The sequence below is a fragment of the Rhinichthys klamathensis genome, unplaced genomic scaffold, assembly GCF_029890125.1.
Source record: "Rhinichthys klamathensis goyatoka isolate OS25496 unplaced genomic scaffold, OSU_Roscu_1.1 h1tg000209l_1, whole genome shotgun sequence".
In the NCBI taxonomy this organism is placed as follows: Eukaryota; Metazoa; Chordata; class Actinopteri; order Cypriniformes; family Leuciscidae; genus Rhinichthys; species Rhinichthys klamathensis.
The window spans coordinates 1472506-1497759 of NW_026606734.1; the positions used below are offsets into that span (position 1 = coordinate 1472506).

At 38.1% G+C, this 25254-nt stretch overlaps 7 gene segments (V, D, J or C); 6 read left to right on the forward strand and 1 right to left on the reverse strand.

Moving 5' to 3' along the window:
- Positions 1–4429: 4429 nt before the first annotated feature.
- Positions 4430–5032, forward strand: LOC130096947 (Ig kappa chain V region K16-167-like). The segment is given in 2 exon segments: positions 4430–4569; positions 4656–5032. Coding segments are annotated over 2 exon segments (387 nt in total).
- Positions 5033–9097: 4065 nt separating this feature from the next.
- Positions 9098–9725, forward strand: LOC130096953 (Ig kappa chain V region K-25-like). The segment is given in 2 exon segments: positions 9098–9192; positions 9279–9725. Coding segments are annotated over 2 exon segments (375 nt in total).
- Positions 9726–10901: 1176 nt separating this feature from the next.
- LOC130097045 (immunoglobulin kappa variable 4-1-like) lies at positions 10902–11359 on the forward strand. The segment is given in 2 exon segments: positions 10902–10950; positions 11034–11359. Coding segments are annotated over 2 exon segments (375 nt in total).
- A 6926-nt stretch (positions 11360–18285) lies between these two features.
- On the forward strand, positions 18286–18929 carry LOC130097046 (Ig kappa chain V region 4135-like). The segment is given in 2 exon segments: positions 18286–18478; positions 18571–18929. Coding segments are annotated over 2 exon segments (408 nt in total).
- A 125-nt stretch (positions 18930–19054) lies between these two features.
- Positions 19055–20109, forward strand: LOC130097047 (Ig kappa chain V region 3547-like). The segment is given in 2 exon segments: positions 19055–19069; positions 19711–20109. Coding segments are annotated over 2 exon segments (351 nt in total).
- Positions 20110–21141: 1032 nt separating this feature from the next.
- Positions 21142–22836, reverse strand: LOC130097048 (Ig lambda-2 chain C region-like). The segment is given in 2 exon segments: positions 21142–21484; positions 22824–22836. Coding segments are annotated over 2 exon segments (312 nt in total).
- A 600-nt stretch (positions 22837–23436) lies between these two features.
- LOC130096961 (immunoglobulin kappa variable 1-12-like) lies at positions 23437–24114 on the forward strand. The segment is given in 2 exon segments: positions 23437–23627; positions 23711–24114. Coding segments are annotated over 2 exon segments (372 nt in total).
- The last annotated feature ends 1140 nt before the right edge of the window (positions 24115–25254 follow it).

The window sequence follows — 25254 nt, forward strand, 5'->3', positions numbered from 1 at the left end:
CCAACACTGTGATACTGTAGCATTTTCAGCAAATTCAGCAGTGTTTCATTAATAATGAAGTTTAAAAACATTATACTGTACCATTCAGACATTAAAAATCAGCATATGAATCTCGACAAAGGTGACAGTCAACAAAAAGCTTCATGCAACAATGCTTTCTAGTAGCATTCTGATTACAATTCGAACTATTTGCTTTTATGTTTGCTCTTGTTTTGTGATGTTCAGAGTTTATCTCAATATTTAGTTGATTTTCACCATTGGTGAGGTTTTTATGATGCGAGTTGATGTCAAAATGTGTCTCAATGCCCATTCAAATGAAACATTCAATGAACCATCAACATTATCTACACTGTAACAATTTGCCAGGCATTTACAGGATTAAAGAGTATTATTTTACAATAAATTACTGTAGTCCGAAATTTACTGTGAAATCAATGCATGCTGGGACATTTTGTCAACCGCAGAATAATGCTAACATAATTTTTGCCACAATAAATGTTTTATAAAGATAGTCACTTCACAGCAACCAAAGAACAAAAAAAAGTAAAGTCCAGGTTCAAGAGCTCAACTAAAGCAAACACGGATCACCATAATGGTGACTTCCAAAGAACCTTACATTAAAACTTCAACACTAATGGTGTTAATTATCAAATGACATGGTGCTTCTCAAATGTAGGGCTGCATCCTTCTTAGTTCAGTCCTTCTGAGGCTTTAAACGCTAGAATGAGATGGTCTAGTAAACGACCACGGCCTTCATCTCTGAAAACATTTCTGTCTTACATTTAATAGTGTACTCAGACAAGCTCTGTGCCCACTAGTTTTCGGAATTGGAATGTGTGCAAAGAATTGTGTGTGATTTAAAAAGCAAAGGATACACTTGATGCACTTGACTTCATGAACCGAATAAAGGACGAAGACAGCCTTCCAAGGATTCTTCAAATTGAGACGGCCTTCAGTGCCAGTTAATGACTTGGCATAGTGTAACAGGTCCTACTCGACCAGCTCAGAGCGGGATTTGAACTGGGGTCTCCGACGTGGGACAAGGATGCTAAAGACTGCAGCCACTAAAACATCTCTTGAGTCAAGTAGAGTGAGGTTTACAACTGGCCAACGTCCATTACACTTACCCCCTAAACCTCACTAATTTACGAGTCATGGCACCAATTCTAACCGGTCATACTCAACATGCTCTAAGCGGGAATCGAACATAGGAGGCGGACGTGCTAACAATGACACTAAAGACCGCAGCCACTAACACGCCTTTTAAAGCCAGGCGAGTGAGGTTTACACGCACAGCTCTTACTGGCCTACATCTGTTACACTCACCCCTCTAAACCTAACTCACATCCAGGTCACGGCACCAAATGTAACCGGTCCTAGTCGACCCTCTACAAGAGGGACTCGAACCGGCATCTCCGACATGGGAGGCAGAGCCGCTAAAAATGACGCTAAAGGCCGCAGTCTCTAGCATTAGTCGCTATAGGGCGCCTTTTGAAGCCAGGGGAGTGAGTTTTACACGCTCAGCTCTTACTGGCCTACGTCCATTACACTAAGAAGCAGTCTTCTGTTTGAGAAGCATGCTCAGTTTGCTAATCAAGGTGTTCAGGGTTACTTGGAAAATTAGCAGGGCTGGAGACCCCTGATCTAAAAGGTTTTATATATGAAGCGTCTGACAGAACCATTTAGGGCTCTATATAGAAACTGAACTGATTTTAACTAGTTTTATCAGGCTTCTCAAAGTGGATGAGAAACATTTGTGAAGAGCAGAAGCCAATCAATAGACAAAATGATCTTGCACGATTTGACACTTATTTGAGAATACTTAATATTCAACAATATTATTGATTTGACTGCAACTGACACTATTAGATGAGAACTGAACTGAGCTGGACAATGACATTACTGTTTTCTCCAAAGCTGATTTATAGATTAAATTAACTAAAATAATAATTGATGATCTTTACAACAGAACTGAATCAACACTGAACTGACTTCAGCCGAACAATGACACTATTCTCTTCAACCAAAATGAATTCTGTTTTGCATCACTGAATCATTTTCCTGTTCTCACTGTAAAGCTGCTTTGAAACAATCTGTATTGTATATAGCGCTATATAAATAAAGGTGACTTGCACTGGCTGCTCACTTTCTAACTCCTACTTTAACTTGTAATAAAATTCAAAACAACAAGGCTTTCTCATTTAAATTGCATAAGTGTGCAGAGTAGATTCTTAAACGTTCACATTTGGTCCATCCACTATATCTTCAGTATTTAGCTGAATCATCCAGTGCAGTAAACAGCAGCTCTTATCATAACATCTTATCACATGCAGTTTCATAGAGTTCATTTTAGTGCAACTCGTTTGCATTTCCATTCAACATCCTGTAAGATGAGACCTGGTCTGACATCTATCTTCTATCACATTTTTTAAAATCTTTTCACCCTTCCTTAAACAGGCTTTTTTTCAGCAATTTGAGAAACTTGATGAAGCTATAAAATGTGTAATGTTTAACAATTACACTTTCCAAATAATGTGATACATAATTTTAAACGTTAAAGGTGCTTCTGTCTTGCCTGCCAAACTTCCATTGCAAGCATGAGTTTTCAAAAATCCCAGATTCAGTTGTGTTTAAAGTCATCAGCCTGTTATCCCCCTTGTAGCCCAAGACTGGTTGTCCACTGAAGCTAAGCAGGATTGGGCCTGGTCAGGTCCTGGACAAGAGATCTTTTGGGAAAACTAGGTTGCTGCTGGAAGAGGTGTTAGTGAGGCCAGCAGGGGGCGGTATAGTGACGGGGACACTATACTGTCAAAGAGCACCGTCCTTCAGATGAGACGTTAAACCGAGATCCTGACTCTCTGTGTTCATAAAAAATCCCAGGATGTCCTTCGGGAAAAAAGAGTAGGGGTGTAACCCAGGCATCCTGGCCAAATTTGCCCATTGGCCTCTGTCCATCATGGCCTCCTAATCATCCTCATATACTGATATACGGCTTCATCTCTGTCTCCTCTCCACCCATAAGCTGGTGTGTGTGTGTGTGTGTGGTGGGCGTTCTGGTGCATTATGGCTGCCGTTGCATCATCCAGGTGGTGCTGCACATTGGTGGTGGTTGAGGAATATAGGTGGTTGAAACAACCCCCCCCCCCCTCCCCCCCCTCCCCCCCTCTCTATGCAAAGTACCCTGAAAAGCACTATATAAATGTAACTATTATTAATTATCATTAAATCAAATGTACAATTCTTGTTTGTTTTTTTATGGAATATTGCAGTTTTTATTAGAAATGATTTATCCATGCACAACTTTTTTAAAATTAATGTGCCTCATAATCTTTCATAAAAATAACCCCTTCCTCTTGCAGCAGCATCTCTTCTCTGATGACGAGGGCGGGGCAACCTGTCACTCACATGAGATCCACCAATAGCAAACCACGATCATCCAATCAATTCCCCACAGACATAATCAAGCCCCGCCCAACATTTGTTCTTGTTCCAGAAGCGTTTCACCCGATTATACAAAAGTCCCTTTCAAGGAAAGTCGGTTCACTCGACGGCTATATTTGCAACTCCTCCGGTTAGCAGTTTCAGGCATCCAAGACTCTTTTCACGTTCATCAGCATCGTAAATCGTGCAACGTTTTTTATGTTTCCAATTTTTTTTAATGTGCATTTATAACACTATAAGTAGTATTTTTTTGCATCAAATTAAAAAACAACAACATAAAAAAACTAGTTAATGCCGTTACGCTGCTGTGAGGGTGTTTCTAATGGCTGTGGGAGTGATGGTAAAGTTGACATCGTTCTCTCTTCTGACTGCCATTAACAATCTGAAAGTTGTGAAAACACTGTTGTTGAGTTCAAAGTTGGAACACAAAAAATATTTAATGTATATTCTTATTCACCACTGTAAAATTGTACTCAGCTATGACGACTTCTGCTTCTGAGAAACAATGTGAAAATGTTCCTTAACAGTGAATCGTCTTTCTATATCTATATTTTTTTGATTATACGTCACAATAGGGAGGAAGAGACTAGAGGAACTTCCATATCATGTCGACTTTAAAGTTGCAAAATAAGTCAATAATTAAACTAATACAATTTCAGCTGTAAAGCAATAGTGTCATTATTCAGCTCAAATGAGTTCAGTGTTGATGCAAGTTACATAACAGTTTTAAAGTTGCAAAGTTCATCAGAAGCAAACTCAATTTAAGTATAAAGCAAAAATTATATATTATAAAATGGTATGAAGTGAGGATAGCACATCATTAATGATAAAAACTATGCCTATGATTATTGTAAGTTTTTAAAGTTCACACTTATTGGCGAATCATGATAATTACCTGATATAGTTGATGTTGTGTTTGACAGGATGAGAAGAACGAGCTCCTGAACTTTCATTTACAGCATCATTTAAATAAAGGGTGTGTTTATTTGCATATTGATCAGATCTTCAGTGTGTGAGAGTGTTTATAGTGCTGTGAGTTTAACACTTCATCACTGACACACACAACAATCTTCATCAACATGACCTTCATCATCATCTTCATCTGGACTCTCACAGCGTTTGCTCAAGGTTTGTGGAGCACAAGTTTGATATCAATTCATTTCTTCAAGTATATTGTCAAAGTTTTGAGTGTATTTTCTTGTTGTGTGTTTCAGAGTGTAGAGGACAGATCACCGTCACTCAGAGTCCCTCAATAACAGCAGAACAACCAGGAGGAACTGTGAATATCAACTGTAAAACCAGCAGTAATGTGTATGATGTTTCTGGGACATACCTTTTCAGCTGGTACTTACAGAAACCTGGAGAAGCTCCTAAACTCCTGATTTATTACACAAACCGCCTCCAGTCAGGAACTCCATCTAGATTCAGTGGCAGTGGATCTAACAGTGATTTCACTCTGAGCATCAGTGGAGTCCAGACTGAAGATGCTGGACATTATTACTGTCAGAGTTATCATGAGACCGACAGTGGTGATCATGTGTTCACACAGTGATAAAGAGTCGTACAAAAACCTCCGTCAGTCAGAGTCACAGTGACTGAACTGAAACTGCAGCTGCTCAAACACACTCATGATTTTCAGAAGTCATATTTGTCTCATGTTTATATTACAAATTCAGTCACTTTTGATTTGGATATTCTTCAATCCTTTTGATTTTCTGCATTTATGATTTAATATATTATTTTTTTATAAACTGCATCATCAGCATCTTAATATATGTTGAGCAGTTTAATAAGTCGATTGATTTATTAAATTAATGACACACACACACAGGAACTACACATGTGCACAAAATGACTTATGACTGAAATTAACTCTATTAGACTGTGATCTGATCTGTGACAGACGAGTTTGACTCTAATATTCTCAGAATCAGAGAAAACTGAGTGTGTAAACTGATATAAATCAAACAAACAACAGTGGCGCAATATTTTGTGTTTTTTTTTTGTACATTAAACTACACAGTAAAGTAATTGTGTAACACCAGCTACATAAATATGGAAACTTGAGCCTTTTTTCAAGCTCCATCTCAAACTAATGAAATTATTATTCATAACTCATCCCTCCATCAGCAGAAGTGAAACTGTTCCAGTTCAGAGCGTTGAACCAGTAAAAGAGAGAAACTGTGAGTTTGAGGTGAAAATCTAATTTGCATTGTCAGGTTTAGTGATTGTGACGGTCTCAGAATAGAGCAGCTCGTCTCCAGTGACCATGTTCAAACCCCAAGAGCTTCATTTGACATTTACTGCTGAATGCAGCTGTTCTCAACTATTACAACCAATCAAAAGCAGCTGAAACTTTAGTGCAGGACTTTGAAGGAACGACACACTGATCAATGATGCAGTCACACACACATGTGCGCTTGCGTTCAGATGAAGCTTTATTGAATGAACAGCAATGGCAGCACATTGACAGACTGCTTCAGTATTGAGCTGTAAATCACATGCCGCTCAGATCCGCTGGTCTTCACTGGAGAAACATCAGCACTCGGAGCTCTTGAGGAACGAGGCCTCGTGAGCAGCTCCGGCATGTGTTCCTCTGCAGACCAAGCGCTCTCTGCCTTCCCAGCGTGCTTTGCTGAGGCTCAGGACGCTGCTGCGACTGTAGAGACCGCCCCGCTCGCTCTCTGCGCTGGTCTGAACCCCCTCGGTGACCTCTGACCCGTCCAGCGTCCAGCTCACCGTCGCCCCCTGTGGAGAGTAAGAGCTGAGCAGGCAGAGCAGAGCGGAGGAGTCTCCAGAGACCAGCAGAGACACGGAGGGAGACACGGAGGGCCCGGCTGAACACACACACACACACACACACACACACACACACACACACACACACACACACACACACACACACACACACACACACACACACACACACACACTTTCACACAAACAGTGAAAAAACGACTCAATATGATCTTATTGAACATCACTTTGTTGAGATTCAACAGTTTTTTAACATTTTTATTGTAATTTTTCAAAGTCATATTTGTCTCATGTTTCCTAATACATCCTTCATGTAGAAATTCAGTCACTTTTGTTTTTCACTTCAGTGGATATTTTTTAATCTTTCACCACATTTTTTTATTCGATTTTCTGCATTCATGATTAATATATTCTTCTTTCTAAAGTGAATCTTAAATATGTCCTGCTTGATCAGTTTAATCAGTTATTTAGTCTCCATAGATCTGAACAGACTTAATACAGTTTTTTACAATCACTTTGTTACTATTTTCAGAACCTTGATGTCATTTTTCACAACTCTAGACACAAAACTCACATCCAATGATCAAAAAGCACATTTTTCAAAACTCTAACCCTTTTTTCAATTGCTTGGATACAATACACATAAAACTTAGATCATTTGTTCATTCAACAAAGATCACCTGTTCAATATGACACAACTTAACATCAAAGTACTACTATTTCAAAAGGCAATTCACACATTACATTTCAAATGAGTGTCTATTCATTTCCTTACAATGATCTAACTATCAATTGATACAACTGCTCAAAATGATAAGTAACTGTTGCATTACTCTTAATGCATAGTTGTATGGAAACAGACACACAATCTTCCATGTTTACAGTAAATCATGAAAGTTTCAAGATAATGAGATTCATTGTCACCAATTAGCATGGAGCATGAACCAATTAGACTACAATATCCATGGATGTAGCCTAATATTTTATCATACTGTAATGCTTCATCAGACACTGTGTCTATGGTGCCAAATACTGTACCACCTTTTCAGACTATGTACAGTATTGACAGTACAGTACTGTATATATGCAGGCCCTTGTAACTGCGTGTCCAATTCTGCCAATCACAGCAGAGCAGTGTCAGGCCTGGACTCGCCATGCCAAAGGTTTTTTCCAAGATGTCATTTTCCAACATCCATTGTGATGTAGATGAGAACCTGTGGCCAAATCCACAACACAGAGTTGATGACAGTGTAGAAGTACAGTAATCCCTCCTGTTTAGTTTCTTACAGCAAGTTGAGGAACACTGCATTTGATGTTTTACAGTACTGTCTTTTCTTTTCTATTTCATAGCTAATTATTTTTGCTTTGATTCAAAAAACCATGTTGTGATTGTACTGTAGTGTTTTGCATCAATATATTACAAACTTTGTTCACAATGATTCCACTGTGTCTGTAATATTCTCTCTACTACTGCAGTACTTTTACAGAGATGTATTTACTGTACATGTAGTACCATAATGAAACCTGTATCACCTATTTTGCTCTACAATATTTAATGATTGTACGAACAATGACACAGTGAAACTATCGGTTGCTTGTGTGTGGGTGATCTATAGTTGTGTTTCAATGGTATTCCACAGTTAATTTGTTTTTTGAACTAATGATTGTGCAAGTGCAAGATTTATTTAAAGATGTGAATGCACAATGCAATGTTTTGAACATTAGACAGCCTGTGTTACAAGTGATTATCGTTTTGAGTTTTGTGTCTAGAGTTTTAAAAAATGACATCAAGGTTCTGAAAATAGTAGCAAAGTGATTGTAAAAAACTGTAATGTAAGATTATATCTAACCAGAGGCCACGACCATTACTATAGAACTAAGCTGACCAACTTAACCACTTCTAATGGTAACTTTGTCTAATTATGCCGTGGTTTCCCACACACAGTTAGTCAGAATAATGCTCACTCTGTTTAGATCGGTCTAACAACACTGTTGTTCTGAACTATACATGACTAATGCCGGATGTGTTAGCCGGACCTCTGAAACTTCAGTCGGCTGCTCCTCTGCTTGACATATATGCCAGTCCATCACTAACCTGAGCGTAGAAGTGTGCTGTTATGGACTAAATGTAACCTACAGTTAATAGTTTCATTCAGAGTGAGTCAAAATAAATCCAAATGTAACAATTGATTATAAGTCAGGTAAATGCATCGTGCCAATTACATAATCAACTCAAATATAATCAATACAAAACATCAAATGCTCAGCGATAAAGAGTAAAAGATGCATATAGTCTACCTGACATTAGAAAAACACATGATGCCGAGTGTCTTGAGGACGTTCAGCATCACAGACCGATCTACAAAATCCCCCGAGGCTCTTGAGGCGTTGTCCTTCAGTTCTCAGACAGAGACAAAACATCCCCGATGTGGAGAATCAACTTACAATAGGAGTTTGCATTGACTAGAGTTATAGATTCAGGAGTTCACACCTCGTCGAGGAACAGGAGGAAGTTTGGATGAAGGACTCTGGGAAAAAGTGCAAATCCATTAAGCAAAGTGTGTGATGATCCTCATGTCTGATCATAAACTGCAGGAACACACATGGATTTGGTGTAAAATTTGGGGATTAACAGCGACATTTCAATCCAACTACGGTAAAGAAAATCTCACAGCAGATATTCAGGTTAATATACTAAAGTTGGTCTTGTAAATGTATTCACTGAATTATATCATTTTTAACAGTTTGGCTATTAGAAGATTGAAAAAAAGACTGATATTTACTCTGTTCTCACTTCAGTAATTGTGTTTTGTGTCTGTTAATGAGTGACTGTCTTCAGGGAAATGATGTGGAGTGTGTTTGCATATTGATCAGATCTTCAGTGTGTGTTATAGTGCTGTGAGTTTAACACTTCATCACTGACACACACAACAATCTTCATCAACATGACCTTCATCATCATCTTCATCTGGACTCTCACAGCGTTTGCTCAAGGTTTGTGGAGCCCAAGTTTGATATCAATTCATTTCTTCAAGTATATTGTCAAAGTTTTGAGTGTATTTTCTTGTTGTGTGTTTCAGAGTGTAGAGGACAGATCACCGTCACTCAGAGTCCCTCAATAACAGCAGAACAACCAGGAGGAACTGTGAATATCAAATGTAAAACCAGCAGAGATGTGGCCTGGGGTGGTTCTTATCATTATTTATCCTGGTACTTACAGAAACCTGGAGAAGCTCCTAAACTCCTGATTTATTACACAAACCGCCTCCAGTCAGGAACTCCATCTAGATTCAGTGGCAGTGGATCTAACAGTGATTTCACTCTGACCATCAGTGGAGTCCAGACTGAAGATGCTGGACATTATTACTGTCAGAGTTATCACAGTGGTTATGTGTTCACACAGTGATAAAGAGTCGTACAAAAACCTCGGTCAGTCAGAGTCACAGTGACTGAACTGAAACTGCAGCTGCTCAAAGGAGGATCTGAAATAACATCGTCACACTTGCATCTGAAATAAAACCATCTAAATTAATCTGACACTAATAATTAATAATTCTACAGGTCAGAAGTCAAAGACTTACTTGAGAGAAACAACTAAAAACCCCATCAATGTCTCTGTCAGAGTCTCTATCAGAATCGATTTTATTGATTTTTATTATTATTTGTGTCTTCCTTCTCTTACACTTTAAATTGTTTAGTTTGTTCTGCAGGGTTTTGTGTTTGTTCTCATATTCCTACTTTCTGGAGAATATAAATGTGTTGTAATCTGGATCTGCTCAGCTGTGAGAGTTTGTGCTTTTATATATCAGTGACATGATTGAGATCGAGTGATTTCAGTTTGTCCGTTACCGCCTTATATTAATAATAGACTTTCATTTTCCTAGTGAAAAAGTCAAATCATGAAGCAATAACGGCACAGAAATATGTATCTAAAACGGAGGTGTGATGCTAGTGTTCTTGGAGAATTACTAAATGTTAATTTATGGTGTAAAATTGTGTTTTCAGAGCGTTCAAGCACTGTTACAACTTCAACTTGACCTGTGACCTCTGAGATTACCTCTGACCTTTGCCAATGTGGAGTTCGTCATAATGCCTCTGTCACTCATATGCAGCTCAATTTTCATAATTAACAGATTCAGACAAATGATGGATGCACAGGTGTATCATGCGGAAGAAGAAGAAACTGACATGCGTATGAATTCTCCCCTTCACATCTGTCACAATCATTTCATTTATGCAGTTTAAATCAATCATACATCTCACATATTTCAACAGGACATCTGGCTTTATTGTCATTTATGAATTTCTTAACCAAACTTAAAAACACGAGGACAAATTCCTTGAGTGCAGCTGATGACGCTTTAAAGGGACGATCGAGTGATTAAGAAGATTATAATATACAAATAAAACATCCTTCGATTCCTCATCCTTTAGTTACTCCCAACATCCATTTCTGTGCCGTTGCTGAACGTGAATAACAATGATGCAAACTAACATCAGTTGAGTGTTTGATGAGGGGAAATGAAGGTTTTAATTGTGATGTGTGTCAGTTCTGCTCTTCTGTCAGTGACTGTGTCACATTAGAGAGGAAACGGCTTTGAATGTGTGTGTCCCTCCCCTGTGACTGAAGCTCAATATCAGAGCGTCTGTCCGACTGTGAATCCCACATCTCTGTCCTTCAGCTTCACTCATTCCCAGTAAAGATGACGACACACACACTGATCTTCTGCTCTCTGCTGCTGCTCCTCAACGGTGACTCTTTTACTACTTTACATTGACTTGTTTTAGCAAAGATCATTCATTTATTCTGGTGATTTTCTTGTTGTGTGTTTCAGAGTGTGGAGGACAGATCACCGTCACTCAGAGTCCCTCAATAACAGCAGAACAACCAGGAGGAACTGTGAATATCAAATGTAAAACCAGCAGTGATGTGTACAGGAGTGGTTCTGTTGATATCTTAGCCTGGTACTTACAGAAACCTGGAGAAGCTCCTAAACTCCTGATTTATTACACAAACCGCCTCCAGTCAGGAACTCCATCTAGATTCAGTGGCAGTGGATCTAACAGTGATTTCACTCTGAGCATCAGTGGAGTCCAGACTGAAGATGCTGGACATTATTACTGTCAGAGTTATCACAGTGGTGGTGTGTTCACACAGTGATAAAGAGTCGTACAAAAACCTCCGTCAGTCAGAGTCACAGTGACTGAAATGAAAGCGTAGCGTAAGTTCCGCCAGGAAGACTCAATTGTTACGTCATGTATTACCTTCTCATCTATCCAATCGCGTTCTAATACGTGAAGTATAAAAGATCCTTACTTACACTCGTCTGAGTTCGCAGATGCTGGCGCTTTCACTTTCCACCATCCTCCCCACCTCCACCAAGACGGTCTTCGTTCCATCCTTTCCACCACCACCAGGTCGGTCCCTTCCAAAACCCCAAGGGGGGGTCGGCTGCGCCCCTGCCTTCATCTTCAGGCAGGATATGCAGAATCCGTACCCTCGGATCGCGAGTTATGGACGGGGCCTACGCCAAAGAACTTTATTGCATATATGGCTTGCTGGGCTGTTAATAAAATGCATTATTGTACAGTATCTTATCTCCCGAGTCTTTCTGGTAGAACTGAAACTGCAGCTGCTCAAACACACACACTCATGGTGAGGATTTTCATGGATAATAAATGAAATATAAAACTTTCATTTCAGTTTTTTACATGCTAAATACTTTAATCTATAACACTCTTAATCTTATTATATTTATCAAATACTATATTTGTGAGGTTCATAATTTGTCCGCATGTTCTTGTTTCATCATGTTTCTGCAGGTGTTTTCACGCTCCACTGACTGAAGTTTATTTATCAAATGTGAGCTTAAGCCCTGATCCACACTCAAAAAAATGATATGTTGGCTTTACTTAATTTTTTTATGTAAACAGGTTCCACCGGTTCCACATAACTATGTTTCGTTAAACAAACATAATATGTTCATGTAACTTCAACATCATGGAATTTGGTCATTTTAAGCGACCCAATTAAACTCTGAGCTAATGAGTTACAGTTTTTTACAATCACTTTGCTACTATTTTCAGAACCTTGATGTCATTTTTCAAAACTCTAGACACAAAACTCAAAACGATAATCACTTGTAACACAGGCTGTCTAATGTTCAAAACATTGCATTGTGCATTCACATCTTTAAAGAAATCTTGCACTTGCACAATCATTAGTTCAAAAAACAAATTAACTGTGAAATACCATTGAAACATAACTATAGATCACCCACACACAAGCAACCGATAGTTTCACTGTGTCATTGTTCGTACAATCATTAAATATTGTAGAGCAAAATAGGTGATACAGGTTTCATTATGGTACTACATGTACAGTAAATACATCTCTGTAAAAGTACTGCAGTAGTAGAGAGAATATTACAGACACAGTGGAATCATTGTGAACAAAGTTTGTAATATATTGATGCAAAACACTACAGTACAATCACAACATGGTTTTTTGAATCAAAGCAAAAATAATTAGCTATGAAATAGAAAAGAAAAGACAGTACTGTAAAACATCAAATGCAGTGTTCCTCAACTTGCTGTAAGAAACTAAACAGGAGGGATTACTGTACTTCTACACTGTCATCAACTCTGTGTTGTGGATTTGGCCACAGGTTCTCATCTACATCACAATGGATGTTGGAAAATGACATCTTGGAAAAAACCTTTGGCATGGCGAGTCCAGGCCTGACACTGCTCTGCTGTGATTGGCAGAATTGGACACGCAGTTACAAGGGCCTGCATCTATACAGTACTGTACTGTCAATACTGTACATAGTCTGAAAAGGTGGTACAGTATTTGGCACCATAGACACAGTGTCTGATGAAGCATTACAGTATGATAAAATATTAGGCTACATCCATGGATATTGTAGTCTAATTGGTTCATGCTCCATGCTAATTGGTGACAATGAATCTCATTATCTTGAAACTTTCATGATTTACTGTAAACATGGAAGATTGTGTGTCTGTTTCCATACAACTATGCATTAAGAGTAATGCAACAGTTACTTATCATTTTGAGCAGCTGTATCAATTGATAGTTAGATCATTGTAAGGAAATGAATAGACACTCATTTGAAATGTAATGTGTGAATTGCCTTTTGAAATAGTAGTACTTTGATGTTAAGTTGTGTCATATTGAACAGGTGATCTTTGTTGAATGAACAAATGATCTAAGTTTTATGTGTATTGTATCCAAGCAATTGAGAAAAGGGTTAGAGTTTTGAAAATCATTTTTGATCATTGGATGTGAGTTTTGTGTCTAGAGTTGTGAAAAATGACATCAAGGTTCTGAAAATAGTAACAAAGTGATTGTAAAAAACTGTAATTAAGTGAATAACTGAGTGATGATTGAGCATTATTGAAGACACCTGATGTTAACAAGCAGAATCTCTGAAGGAGAAAACCGGAATGTTTAAGTCACCATTATGGAGATAAGTATTTGTTTTAGTTGGGCTCTTGACCATTAACTTAAGATTTTGTTTGGTTGCTGTACATGAGTTATAACAGCCAGATGAACAATGAACTAAGGAGATCTGATAGTGTTGGTTGTGATTTAACATAATCATCATTTCACAATCATTTGACATCAATCGCTGAACTTATATTGAACCCAATTTCTGAGTTAAGTTTACCTTACTGTCATTGTAGAGCATACTATTTTTAGGCTTTTCAATGAAATTCAAATGATCAAATCAAGAAATAAAAAATAAACTTCTTAAAAAATATGTTGAGTAGGCACACACAGACATCAAGAATCAGCATATGAATCTCAGCAATGGTGACAAACAGATCATAAGCTCATTATTTATTCATGCAGCAATGCATGATGGGAGCCATGAATGAGTTTTGATTGGTGGCACCCAGAATGCACTGCAACATGCTTTATAATTGTCACCATTGTTGAGATTCACAGGCTGATTCTTGATGTCTGTGTGTGCCTACTCAAAATATTTTTTAGGAAGTTTCTTTTTTATTTATTGATTTGATCATTTGAATTTCATTGAAATGTCTAAAAATAGTATGGTCTACAATGACAATGCTGCTATTATTCGTAAGGTTAACTTAACTCAGAAATTCGGTTTAATATAAGTTCAGTGACTCAGGTCAAATGATTGTGAAATAATGATTATGTTAAAACACAACCAACACCATCAGATGACCTTTGTTTATTGTTCATCCGGCTGTTATAACTCATGTACAGCAACCAAACAAAATCTAAAGTTAATAAGTTAAAGGATAATTCCGGTATTTAACACTTTGAGTCTATTTTCTAGTTTGTTTTGGATGAACTAGAGTGGTGGACTTAGAAATTTTGACGATGGGTCCTGTCTCGACTTTTTGACTATTTTAGAATCGCCTCTGAGCGCTTCAGAGTGGCTGTCTACGGGCATGCTCAAACATGTCCTTAAAACAACCCTTAACGTTCGTTTTCAAAACTGTGCAACTCACCGAGTGGTTAGTGGTGTTCGTTGATGTTCCAAAACAAGTAGCGTAGCGAAATACAGTTTCTGTCGTGTTTTTTCCGAAACGGAAAGGGGTCTGTTTACATTTGGTTGTAGTCTTTTCGCTCGGTTCTCCGTCTCTCAGAAGGCTAGCGTGAGCTGAGCAACTGCGGCAAAGTGGTTGTCGCCATCAAGTGGCCGGGAGTGTGCTAATGCTTCAGACTCAAATATCGAGCGGAAGTTTATACGCGGTTGTGAGGTATCTGAAAAAATAGTTCCACTATAGCAAATAACACGGATTGAAAGGATACATTGCGCCGATATATTTGTTTTTAATCATCAACGAACACCACTAACCACTCGGTGAGTTACACAGTTTTGAAAACGAACGTTAAGGGTTGTTTTAAGGACATGTTTGAGCATGCCCATAGACATCCACTCTGAAGCGGTCAGAGGCGATTCTAAAATAGTCAAAAAGTCGAGACAGGACCCATCGTCAACATTTCTAAGTCCACCACTCTAGTTCATCCAAAACAAACTAGAAAATAGACTCAAAGTGTTAAATACCGGAATTATCCTTTAATGGTCAAGAGCAACTAAAACAAATACTTATCTCCATAATGGTGACTTAAACATTCCGGTTTTCTCCTTCAGAGATTCTGCTTGTTAACATCAGGTGTCTTCAATAATGCTCAATCATCACTCAGTTATTTACTTAATTAACTCATTAGCTCAGAGTTTAATTGGGTCGCTTAAAATGACCAAATTCCATGATGTTGAAGTTACATGAATATATTATGTTTGTTTAACGAAACATAGTTATGTGGAACCGGTGGAACCTGTTTACATTAAAAAGTTAAGTAAAGCCAAAATATAATTTTTTTGAGTGCAGTGAATCACACAAAAAAGTACATCATTATTCCATAAACACATTCATGCTCACAAACACACAATACAGTTCACATTCTGGTATATCCCTTTAAGAGTCTTCAGATCCTCCTCTAGCTATAGACCTTATGCGCCAGAGAAACAAACCCGCAGCCATCTTTAGAGTTTAGTCTTTGAATGTCTGTTTTTGCGGTAACTCTGTACATTTCTATGGCACCGCTGTCTAAGAGTATTTAGCTGAAGTGGATTTACTTGTTGTAGAGTTAACTAAAGTTAACATGAGCATTGTAATGTTTGAAGCAGATTTCATAACAACATGTCAGGGAAGATTTTAAAACGAGCGGTTCATTCATAAATCCGTAAGATCTTCTGTACTCAGTACTTTGTACTGTGAAGAAACCTTACCTTTCTACTCACTGTCTGAGTTTGGAAGTATGCAGCATCGCTGATGAAGTAAGCTTTTAAACCACTGTCTCATTATTGTGCACCGACGAAGAGTACTTTGTACCGTGAAGAATCCTTACCTTTCCACTTACGGTCTGAGTCTGGAAGTATGCAGCAAGTCACTGTCTGTCCCACGAGCCTATTCGACGAGTCTGACGACGCAAAGAGCCACGAACGTCCCTGTCTCTGCTTTTACCCTGTTTAAACTGAATAAAAACTTACCTTTTGAAGTCACTGTGGTTGTCTGCCTCTTGGCGTCCTCTGGTGTCTGCTCCTCCGGAGTGTGGTGAATAAACCCTTGGCCTTAACCCCGGTGACACTTCCCTTAATGCTGTGGAAATACAAACCAGAAGACTGAAAAGGTGCTTCAGAAGCTCTACAGACCTCAGTCAGGGTAGCGCCATTTTTATTTTTAGGCAGGAATGAAAATGAGGCTGTGAGGGATAAAACAGTGAGTTTAATGGTTTGCAATGTTGTTAACATACCGATTGTTCAGATGAGTAAACTTCTTTTCGAAAAAGGCAGTAGATAAAAACTCCTTAAAGTATGACCTTTATACAATACGCGTCATCCAAAATCACATACTTCCCTTATATAGTAGGCAAAAAACAGCATGTGACAAAAGAAGTACGTCACATGATAATGACAACATGGGAAATGTAGTATTACATTCATACTACACACACTATATAGAATGTACTTTATTATAGCAGTCGTGAAGTAATTACTTAAATTAAAGAAGTGTATCCCTCGTTTTTAAAAGCTTAATTTTCATCTGTGTTAAATTCAATATGGCGTCTCACCTGACTAAGGTCTTTTTATTTAGGGTCGTGACTCATCCCTTTACATTTGTTGGAAAGAATAAGACTCGATTCAACACATTTGCTACAAAAAGAAACAAAATAACATTTATTGAACATGCATCCAACCTAAACCTACAGCTTCGGAATAGATATTTAACAACACTGTCGTCAAAACTCGTTGGCGACTCTCCCCCCCTCCCATCTTCTCCCTCTGGTCATGTGCATTTGTTTTCAAAGAAGCCGATGAACGCACGGAGCCATGTCCACTGAGGTGTGTATGATACACAGAAGGCTATAAATGTTTAGTGTATGTGTGCAGTGCCGTAAAGCAATTCGTTACATCGCGAGACCTGATATCACACGATACTTCCTGACGCGGATCGCCGGCCCAAAGTTGCACGGGTGTTTTTTCCGCTCACAGGCGCTCGGGGGGTGCGAAAAGACCACCATTCAACCTGAAAATAGTCATATAACCATTCCAATGACTCCGAAGCTGTTCAGTTAAGGTAAAAAAACCCCCGACATAGTTCACCTTTAAATTAAATTGAATAAACCAATTTATTTTTGTTTTTTTGGTTGAACCAAAATTAATTCTCGATCAGTCTCTTTGTTTTTGGTGATTCTCTTTGAGTCTTGGATTTCTCGTTCCATGATAACACATGTTAACGTGCTTTGACTCTGTCTGATATATGGACTATGACTTGATTATACTTGTAAAGAAACTGCATTTGGATCCTCACTCTCTGAATGCTGTGTTTCCACCGTCAAATCATTACAACAGAAACTTACTGACTTCCCCAGCTTTATGGTAAATGGTAAATGGACTGCATTTATATAGCGCTTTCACAGACCCAATGGCCACCAAAGCGCTTTACAATTTGCCTCACATTCACCCATTCACTCACTCATTCATACACCGACGGGCGACGGCAGCCATGCAAGGCGCCATCCAGCTCGTCGGGAGCAGCTGGGGTTAGGTGTCTTGCTCATGGACACCTCGACACTTGGTCAGGTGGAACCGAGGATTGAAGCACCAACCTTCCGGTTTGTAGACAACCCACATGAACCACTGAGCCACTGCCGCCCTTTATGAAGCTCATCATCACTGAATTACTAACTGAATTTATTAAAATGAAACATGTTTATATCATGCGTGACTCTCAATCAAACTCAGTTATTCAGTGACTGACAGAGACTCGTGTGTGTGTGATGATCCTCATGTCTGTTCATAAACTGCAGGAACACACATGGATTTGGTGTAAAATTTGGGCAGATATTAGGAATAGGAAAAATATTCTCACAGCAGATATTCAGGTTAATATACTAAAGTTGGTCTTATAGATGTATTCAGAACTGAATTGAATTATATCATTTTTAACATTTTGGCTATTGTAGAGGATACAATATTATGAAAAACATTAATTTGACTGTTCTCACTTCAGTAATTGTGTTTTGTGTGTGTTAATGAGTGACTGTCTTCAGGGAAATGATGTGGAGTGTGTTTGCATATTGATCAGATCTTCAGTGTGTGAGAGTGTTTATAGTGCTGTGAGTTTAACACTTCATCACTGACACACACAACAATCTTCATCAACATGACCCTCATCATCATCTTCATCTGGACTCTCACAGCGTTTGCTCAAGGTTTGTGGAGCACAAGTTTGATATCAATTCATTTCTTCAAGTAGGCCTATATTGTCAAAGTTTTGAGTGTATTTTCTTGTTGTGTGTTTCAGAGTGTAGAGGACAGATCACCGTCACTCAGAGTCCCTCAATAACAGCAGAACAACCAGGAGGAACTGTGAATATCAAATGTAAAACCAGTACAGATGTGAGGAGATGGAATGATGGGGATGAAGGTTTATTCTGGTACTTACAGAAACCTGGAGAAGCTCCTAAACTCCTGATTTATTATGTAAAAAACCTCCAGTCAGGAACTCCATCTAGATTCAGTGGCAGTGGATCTAACAGTGATTTCACTCTGACCATCAGTGGAGTCCAGACTGAAGATGCTGGACATTATTACTGTATGAGTTTCCATTGCAGAACAGATTATTATAATTTTTGTGAGGATGATGAAACATTCACACAGTGATAAAGAGTCGTACAAAAACCTCCGTCAGTCAGTCACAGTGAACTGATACACTGACAGAAACTGCAGCTGCTCAAACACTTTCACACACACTACTGACACACAGAGGACAAATACAGGAACTACACATGCTCAAATCTCCAGTAAGGGCAGATAAATGACAGATGAGAACAGATTTAGACAGCGTTGGGCAAGCTACTTAGAAAATAGTGAGCTAAGCTAGCAGTTACTCTACATTAAATGTAGCTTCACTACACTGAAGCTCCACCCTGGGAAATGTAGCAAGCTAAGCTACAGCAATATGGCAAAAGTAGTTTAGCCTACTACATCTAAGCTATTTTTTTCAAAGCGCGTCTGTGTTGTACGTCACACATAGGCTCACTATTGGTGACGTTCAACCAGAAGCGCTGTGCAGTTATACTACGTGGCCATCTATCTATCCAACTCACTCGAGGCCCACAGAGAAGGAAATTAATACTTGAATAAAGTCGTTATTTTTGTTTGTTTTTTTGCGCTCAAAAAGTATTCTCGTCGCTTGATAAACTTAAGGTTGAGCCACTGTAGTCACTCGGACTATTTAAACGATGTCTTTAATAACTTAATAACCTTCATCATCATCTTCATCTGGACACTGTTATATTGTTTTATACTACAAGGTGAACAGTTTATATTTGAAATAAATCATTTAAATAATATAATTTTTACACAGCTTAACAATATGTCAAATAATATATAGCCTACTTTAAACTGAGAAATTATTTATTTTTCAGGCTGTAGATCTCAGATCACAGTGACTCAGACTCCTGTGAAACCTGCCAAACCAGGAGAAACTGTAGAGATGAGCTGTAAACTCAGTACAAGTGCCTCATCTTGCTACGCATCCTACGGCTGGAACCCCTGTGTGTCCTGGTACTTCCAGAAACCTGGAGAAGCTCCTAAACTCATCATTTATGCTGTAGATGATCTCTATGATGAGAGTCTCAGTCAATTCAGTGGGAATGGAGAAGAAGGAGGAACAGATTTCACTCTGACCATCAGTGGAGTCCAGACTGAAGATGCTGTACATTATTACTGTCAGAGTTTACACTACATCAACAGTAAAGATGTGTTCACACAGTGATAAAGAGTCGTACAAAAACCTCCGTCAGTCAGAGTCACAGTGACTGAACTGAAACTGCAGCTGCTCAAACACACACATATATGACAGTTTTGATCATGATTTTTCAGAAGTCATTTCTCTCCTGATATTTTCAGTCCTTTGTGAGGAAATTCAGACACATTTGATCTTCTAGTGGATATTTTTCAATCTTTCACCATATTTTTGTTTTTCTGCATTTATGATTTATCCTCATTCTTCTGTCTAAACTGAATCACTGCATCATAAAGATGTTCTGCTTGATTAGTTTAATAAGTCTATCGATTTTTTTAAGTTCATCCTTCATTTATTAACAGCATCACAAAACACAACTCTCAATTTCAGAGCATATGAAAATTTATATAATTTAAATTAATTTCTTTACACAATTAATTTTAAAATGAAAGACCAGATTACCACCAGGTGTAGTCCGACCACCATCAAAAAAACATAATGTATTTTATATTTATTGTGTAATTTAACAGTGCTGTATATAACAGCTTTTTCAAACATTGGATCAATTTCAACATTTCAACCATCTAAACATTTCATACTGATGTTTTTTTTTTGTGTGTGCAATTTAACACATCCATGTACAGATGAAATGTATTTATAGTTCGTTTTTTTATATTAAAGATTACAGTTTGTTTATACACATGTGTGAATATAGTGTGTGTTGTGATGAACCAACATGTAACTCATAAAGATGAAGTCTTATTAACAAACTGACTAAAGAATCCATAAGCAGAAGTGAAACTGTTCTAGTTCAGAGCGTTTCAGTAGAAAATCTCATTTGCATTGTCAGGTTTAGTGATTGTGATGGTCTCAGAATAGAGCAGCTCGTCTCCAGTGACCATGTTCAAACCCCAAGAGCTTCATTTGACATTTACTGCTGAATGCAGCTGTTCTCAACTATTACAATCAATCAAAAGCAGCTGAAACTTTAGTGCAGGACTTTGAAGGAACGACACACTGATCAATGATGCAGTCACACACACATGTAAGCTTGCGTTCAGATGAAGCTTTATTGAATGAACAGCAATGGCAGCACATTGACAGACTGCTTCAGTATTGAGCTGTAAATCACGTGCCGCTCTGATACGCTGGTCTTCACTGGAGAAACATCAGCACTCGGAGCTCTTGAGGAACGAGGCCTCGTGAGCAGCTCCGGCATGTGTTCCTCTGCAGACCAAGCGCTCTCTGCCTTCCCAGCGTGCTTTGCTGAGGCTCAGGACGCTGCTGCGACTGTAGAGACCGCCCCGCTCGCTCTCTGCGCTGGTCTGAACCCCCTCGGTGACCTCTGACCCGTCCAGCGTCCAGCTCACCGTCGCCCCCTGTGGAGAGTAAGAGCTGAGCAGGCAGAGCAGAGCGGAGGAGTCTCCAGAGACCAGCAGAGACACGGAGGGAGACACGGAGGGCCCGGCTGAAACACACACACACACACACACACACACACACACACACACACACACACACACACACACACCAGAGAATCACCATCATTTCACTTTAATCATTTCACAAGTTACATTTTAATGATCCCCAGAATGAGTTTGAAAAACATTGTCCAAGTAAATTGATGATTATATTGTGATTTCATTACGATCTAGAAAACAAATTTAAATTATATTTTCAATATTAATTGTGTTTTGAAAATATTCTGCTATTCAGACACTCATAAACATTAACATCAGCAAATTTGATCGTTTAAATCGTTTAAATGATTAATTTTCTAAATGCTCTTCAACTAAGTTTCTTTTTGTTGTATGACCCTGACAAAATTATACTCATATTGGCCGTATTATCAAATTTTGTGTCATGCATTTAAAAATAAGTTAATTGTTAATTTTACCAAAAATTAAAGACAAAATTATGTATGAATCAACAATAAATTTAATAGATTTAAAAGTACTAAAGTCAATACATAAAATGAATGAAATATTAGCAATAATTCGATTTTAAATATTACATATAATATGAAATATATAAATTATAAAATGTAATAAAAAATTAAATAAATACAAATACTCATTTGATTTTTTTCAGAAGTTACAGAACAATTTAATCTCAATCTAATTTTTTAAAATATTGTCCACATTAAAATTGATTAATATATTGTGATTCCTTCATACGATTTAGAAATTAATTTTAAATAATAATTTTCAATATTAATTGTATTTTAAAAAATATTCTTCAATTTTGATACTCACAATCAATCGTAATTTTCAGCAGTTTCAACCATACATTATTTTTAAATCCTTTTGTTTATACTTACAATCATAATCATCAGCAAACTTAACCTTTTGAATTGTTGATTTTTTAAATCCTCATTACCTAAATTTCTCTTTGTCTGATGATGACGCTTACACAATTATAGTTATTTTGTCTGTATTATTAAACTTTGGAGGCATTTAAAAACCCCTTATTTGTTAAGTTTACTATTACAGTAATTATAGAAACAATTACATACATTAATAAATAATTTAATATACCATAAAATACTGCCATCCATTAAAATACAATCAAATGTTACCAATAATTTAAAAACAATATGAAATATGAAAGTAGATGATGAAATAAATAAATGATAAATTGCTTTTTAAATACAGATTTTTATAATAAATGAATTATTTTGTTGACAAATATTTGCTGAAATAATCTAAAAATAAAATAAAATGGATTAATTCAAATATCATACATGTTTATTAGAGAATAGAAGAGACTTACTGATCGTCAGTTTAGTTCCTCCACCGAAAGTGTACCACAGTGTTTCATTCTAGTGAAAGCATCGTACAAAAACCTCCGTCACACTCAAATGAACACACACACACACACGCCAGCAGAGAAAGAGACGAATGACACACACACACACACACACACACACACACACACACACACACACACACACACACACACACACACACTGATATGAGACTCAACATCATGATTATTGAACTGAAGTGACGTTCACAGAAACAGCCTCATCGTCTCTAAATGTCTCTTAATGCATGAAAACTATTAAATCTAAATAAATAATATAATCAGAAAGACTCTGTAGTGATATTTACACATTTGAGGAGTTTCTAAATGATCGTGTGTTTCTCAAAGCATTTGAATAAGTTTTGATGACCTGTGACCTCTGGAATGACCTTTGACCTCTCATGGAGTTCACAGTGAAATACTCGTTTCTTTTAGTGATGAAACTCTGTCACTCGATTCATCAGAAAGTCTGAACTCTGAACCAGAGACTCATGCAGAATAAAGAAGAAATGATTTCTAAACTTGTAAAGAAGTGAAAACACACTCATTGATCATGAGAATAAAACACATTAAAGGCATAAACTGGATCAGTTTCGTCTGCATGTTCATGTTCATGTGTGTTTTCCTCCAGCTGGTTTTTGCTCAGAGAGTCACTTTGCATCGGCACGTGTTTCAGCTCTCCGAGTGTTTATAGCCTTCAGACTCACACACTTTATAACACACGGCTGTTTACCACGGTACAAACCCAACACACACCATGAATCTCTTCAGCGGCTTCATCTGGATTCTGACAGCTTTTATTCCAGGTAACAGAAGTCAAAGCTCGTCATTTCTGAGTCTTTAATGTTCATTTCATTTGATGAAACTCATATAATGTTGTTGTCGACAGCATCCAGAGGAATCACTGTGACTCAGCCTGAAGTTGTGACTGTTTCTGAAGGACAAAAAGCCACTATAGAGTGTAAAACTAATCCTGGGATATATAGCTTGGGTTTAGCTTGGTATCAGCAGAAACACGGAGAAGCTCCTAAACTCATCATTTATGCTGTAGATGAACTTAATGATGAGAGTCTCAGTCGATTCAGTGGGAATGGAGAATATGAAGGAACAGATTTCACTCTGAGCATCAGTGGAGTCCAGACTGAAGATGCTGGACATTATTACTGTATGAGTCGACACGAGATCAACAGTAATTATGTGTTCACACAGTGATAAAGAGTCGTACAAAAACCTCCGTCAGTCAGAGTCACAGTGACTGAACTGAAACTGCAGCTGCTCAAAGGAGGATCTGAAATAACAATATAGGCAATAAGTAGCACTTAAAAGTCAATACCAAATCAAAACTAGCACATTATTTGTAATTGAAAAGGTTTAATGACAAAACATAGTTATGGTTAAACTTAAAATAGTTACAACATAGATGAATGAGATGATTATAACTTATATCTATATATTATACTGTAGGCCTATATTATATTATATTATATTATATTATAACTTGTACCCAGCATATATATGTAAAATGTTACCAGAGAGAGAGAGAGAGAGAGAGAGAGAGAAGAGGAGGTAAAGAGAGAGAGACAAAGGGACCCAGAGCATAAAGAGTCAGAGCAACAGTTACAATCTTCTTTTAGCCTTTCCCTGACCATGTGACTAAAACATAAATATGAGACATTCAAGGTGACCAATCAGATAATTACAACTTCCCCCACTGACAATTCACACATCCCCAAAATACACACATCTTACAGGCCATGATCACTATCAGCCCCTCAAATCCAAATGGTCACTAGCCGCGTTCCCACTGCCGGGCCGAACCGTATAGTGCGTGCCAGAGCCAGTCGCGTTTCCACTGTCACTTCCGGGGCTTGATCGGGGCTTACTCGGGGCCAACGGCCAGGATTTCTGGCCGTCGAATACCTTGGGCCAAAGCGGGCCAGCTCGGGCTAGAGGCGTGCTCAAGGTAAAAGGCATAGTTTATCTGTCTTATAGGGAAAGTTATGGTCTGTGGCAAGATGCACATTTCACTTTTTTATATCATGCAAAATAATCGCTGCTCGAAATGGAGAATCGCCTGTACTGGTCTGTCGAAGATACCAAAGCTCTTCTGAGCATTCGGGCAGAAGAAAGGGTGCAACGTCAATTTGACGGCGTGCGCAGAAACGAGGATGTTATAAAATAAACCGTTGCTGAACTTGCTAAGCTAAGCATTCGGCGAACAACGCTTCAAGTTCAGGAAAAAATAAAAGAGTTGCGGGTGCACAGCCCATTCTCATCCCTAGGCGTCATGAAACTGACGCCTTGGGAATCATTTTGACCATGCTTCAATATTCGACGCTTTAGGCACCCTTTAGTGTCAGTTACATGACGCGATCCTAGGGCGTCATCTTACTGACGCTTTACCTTTAACGTCAGTTAGATGACGCTATCTAA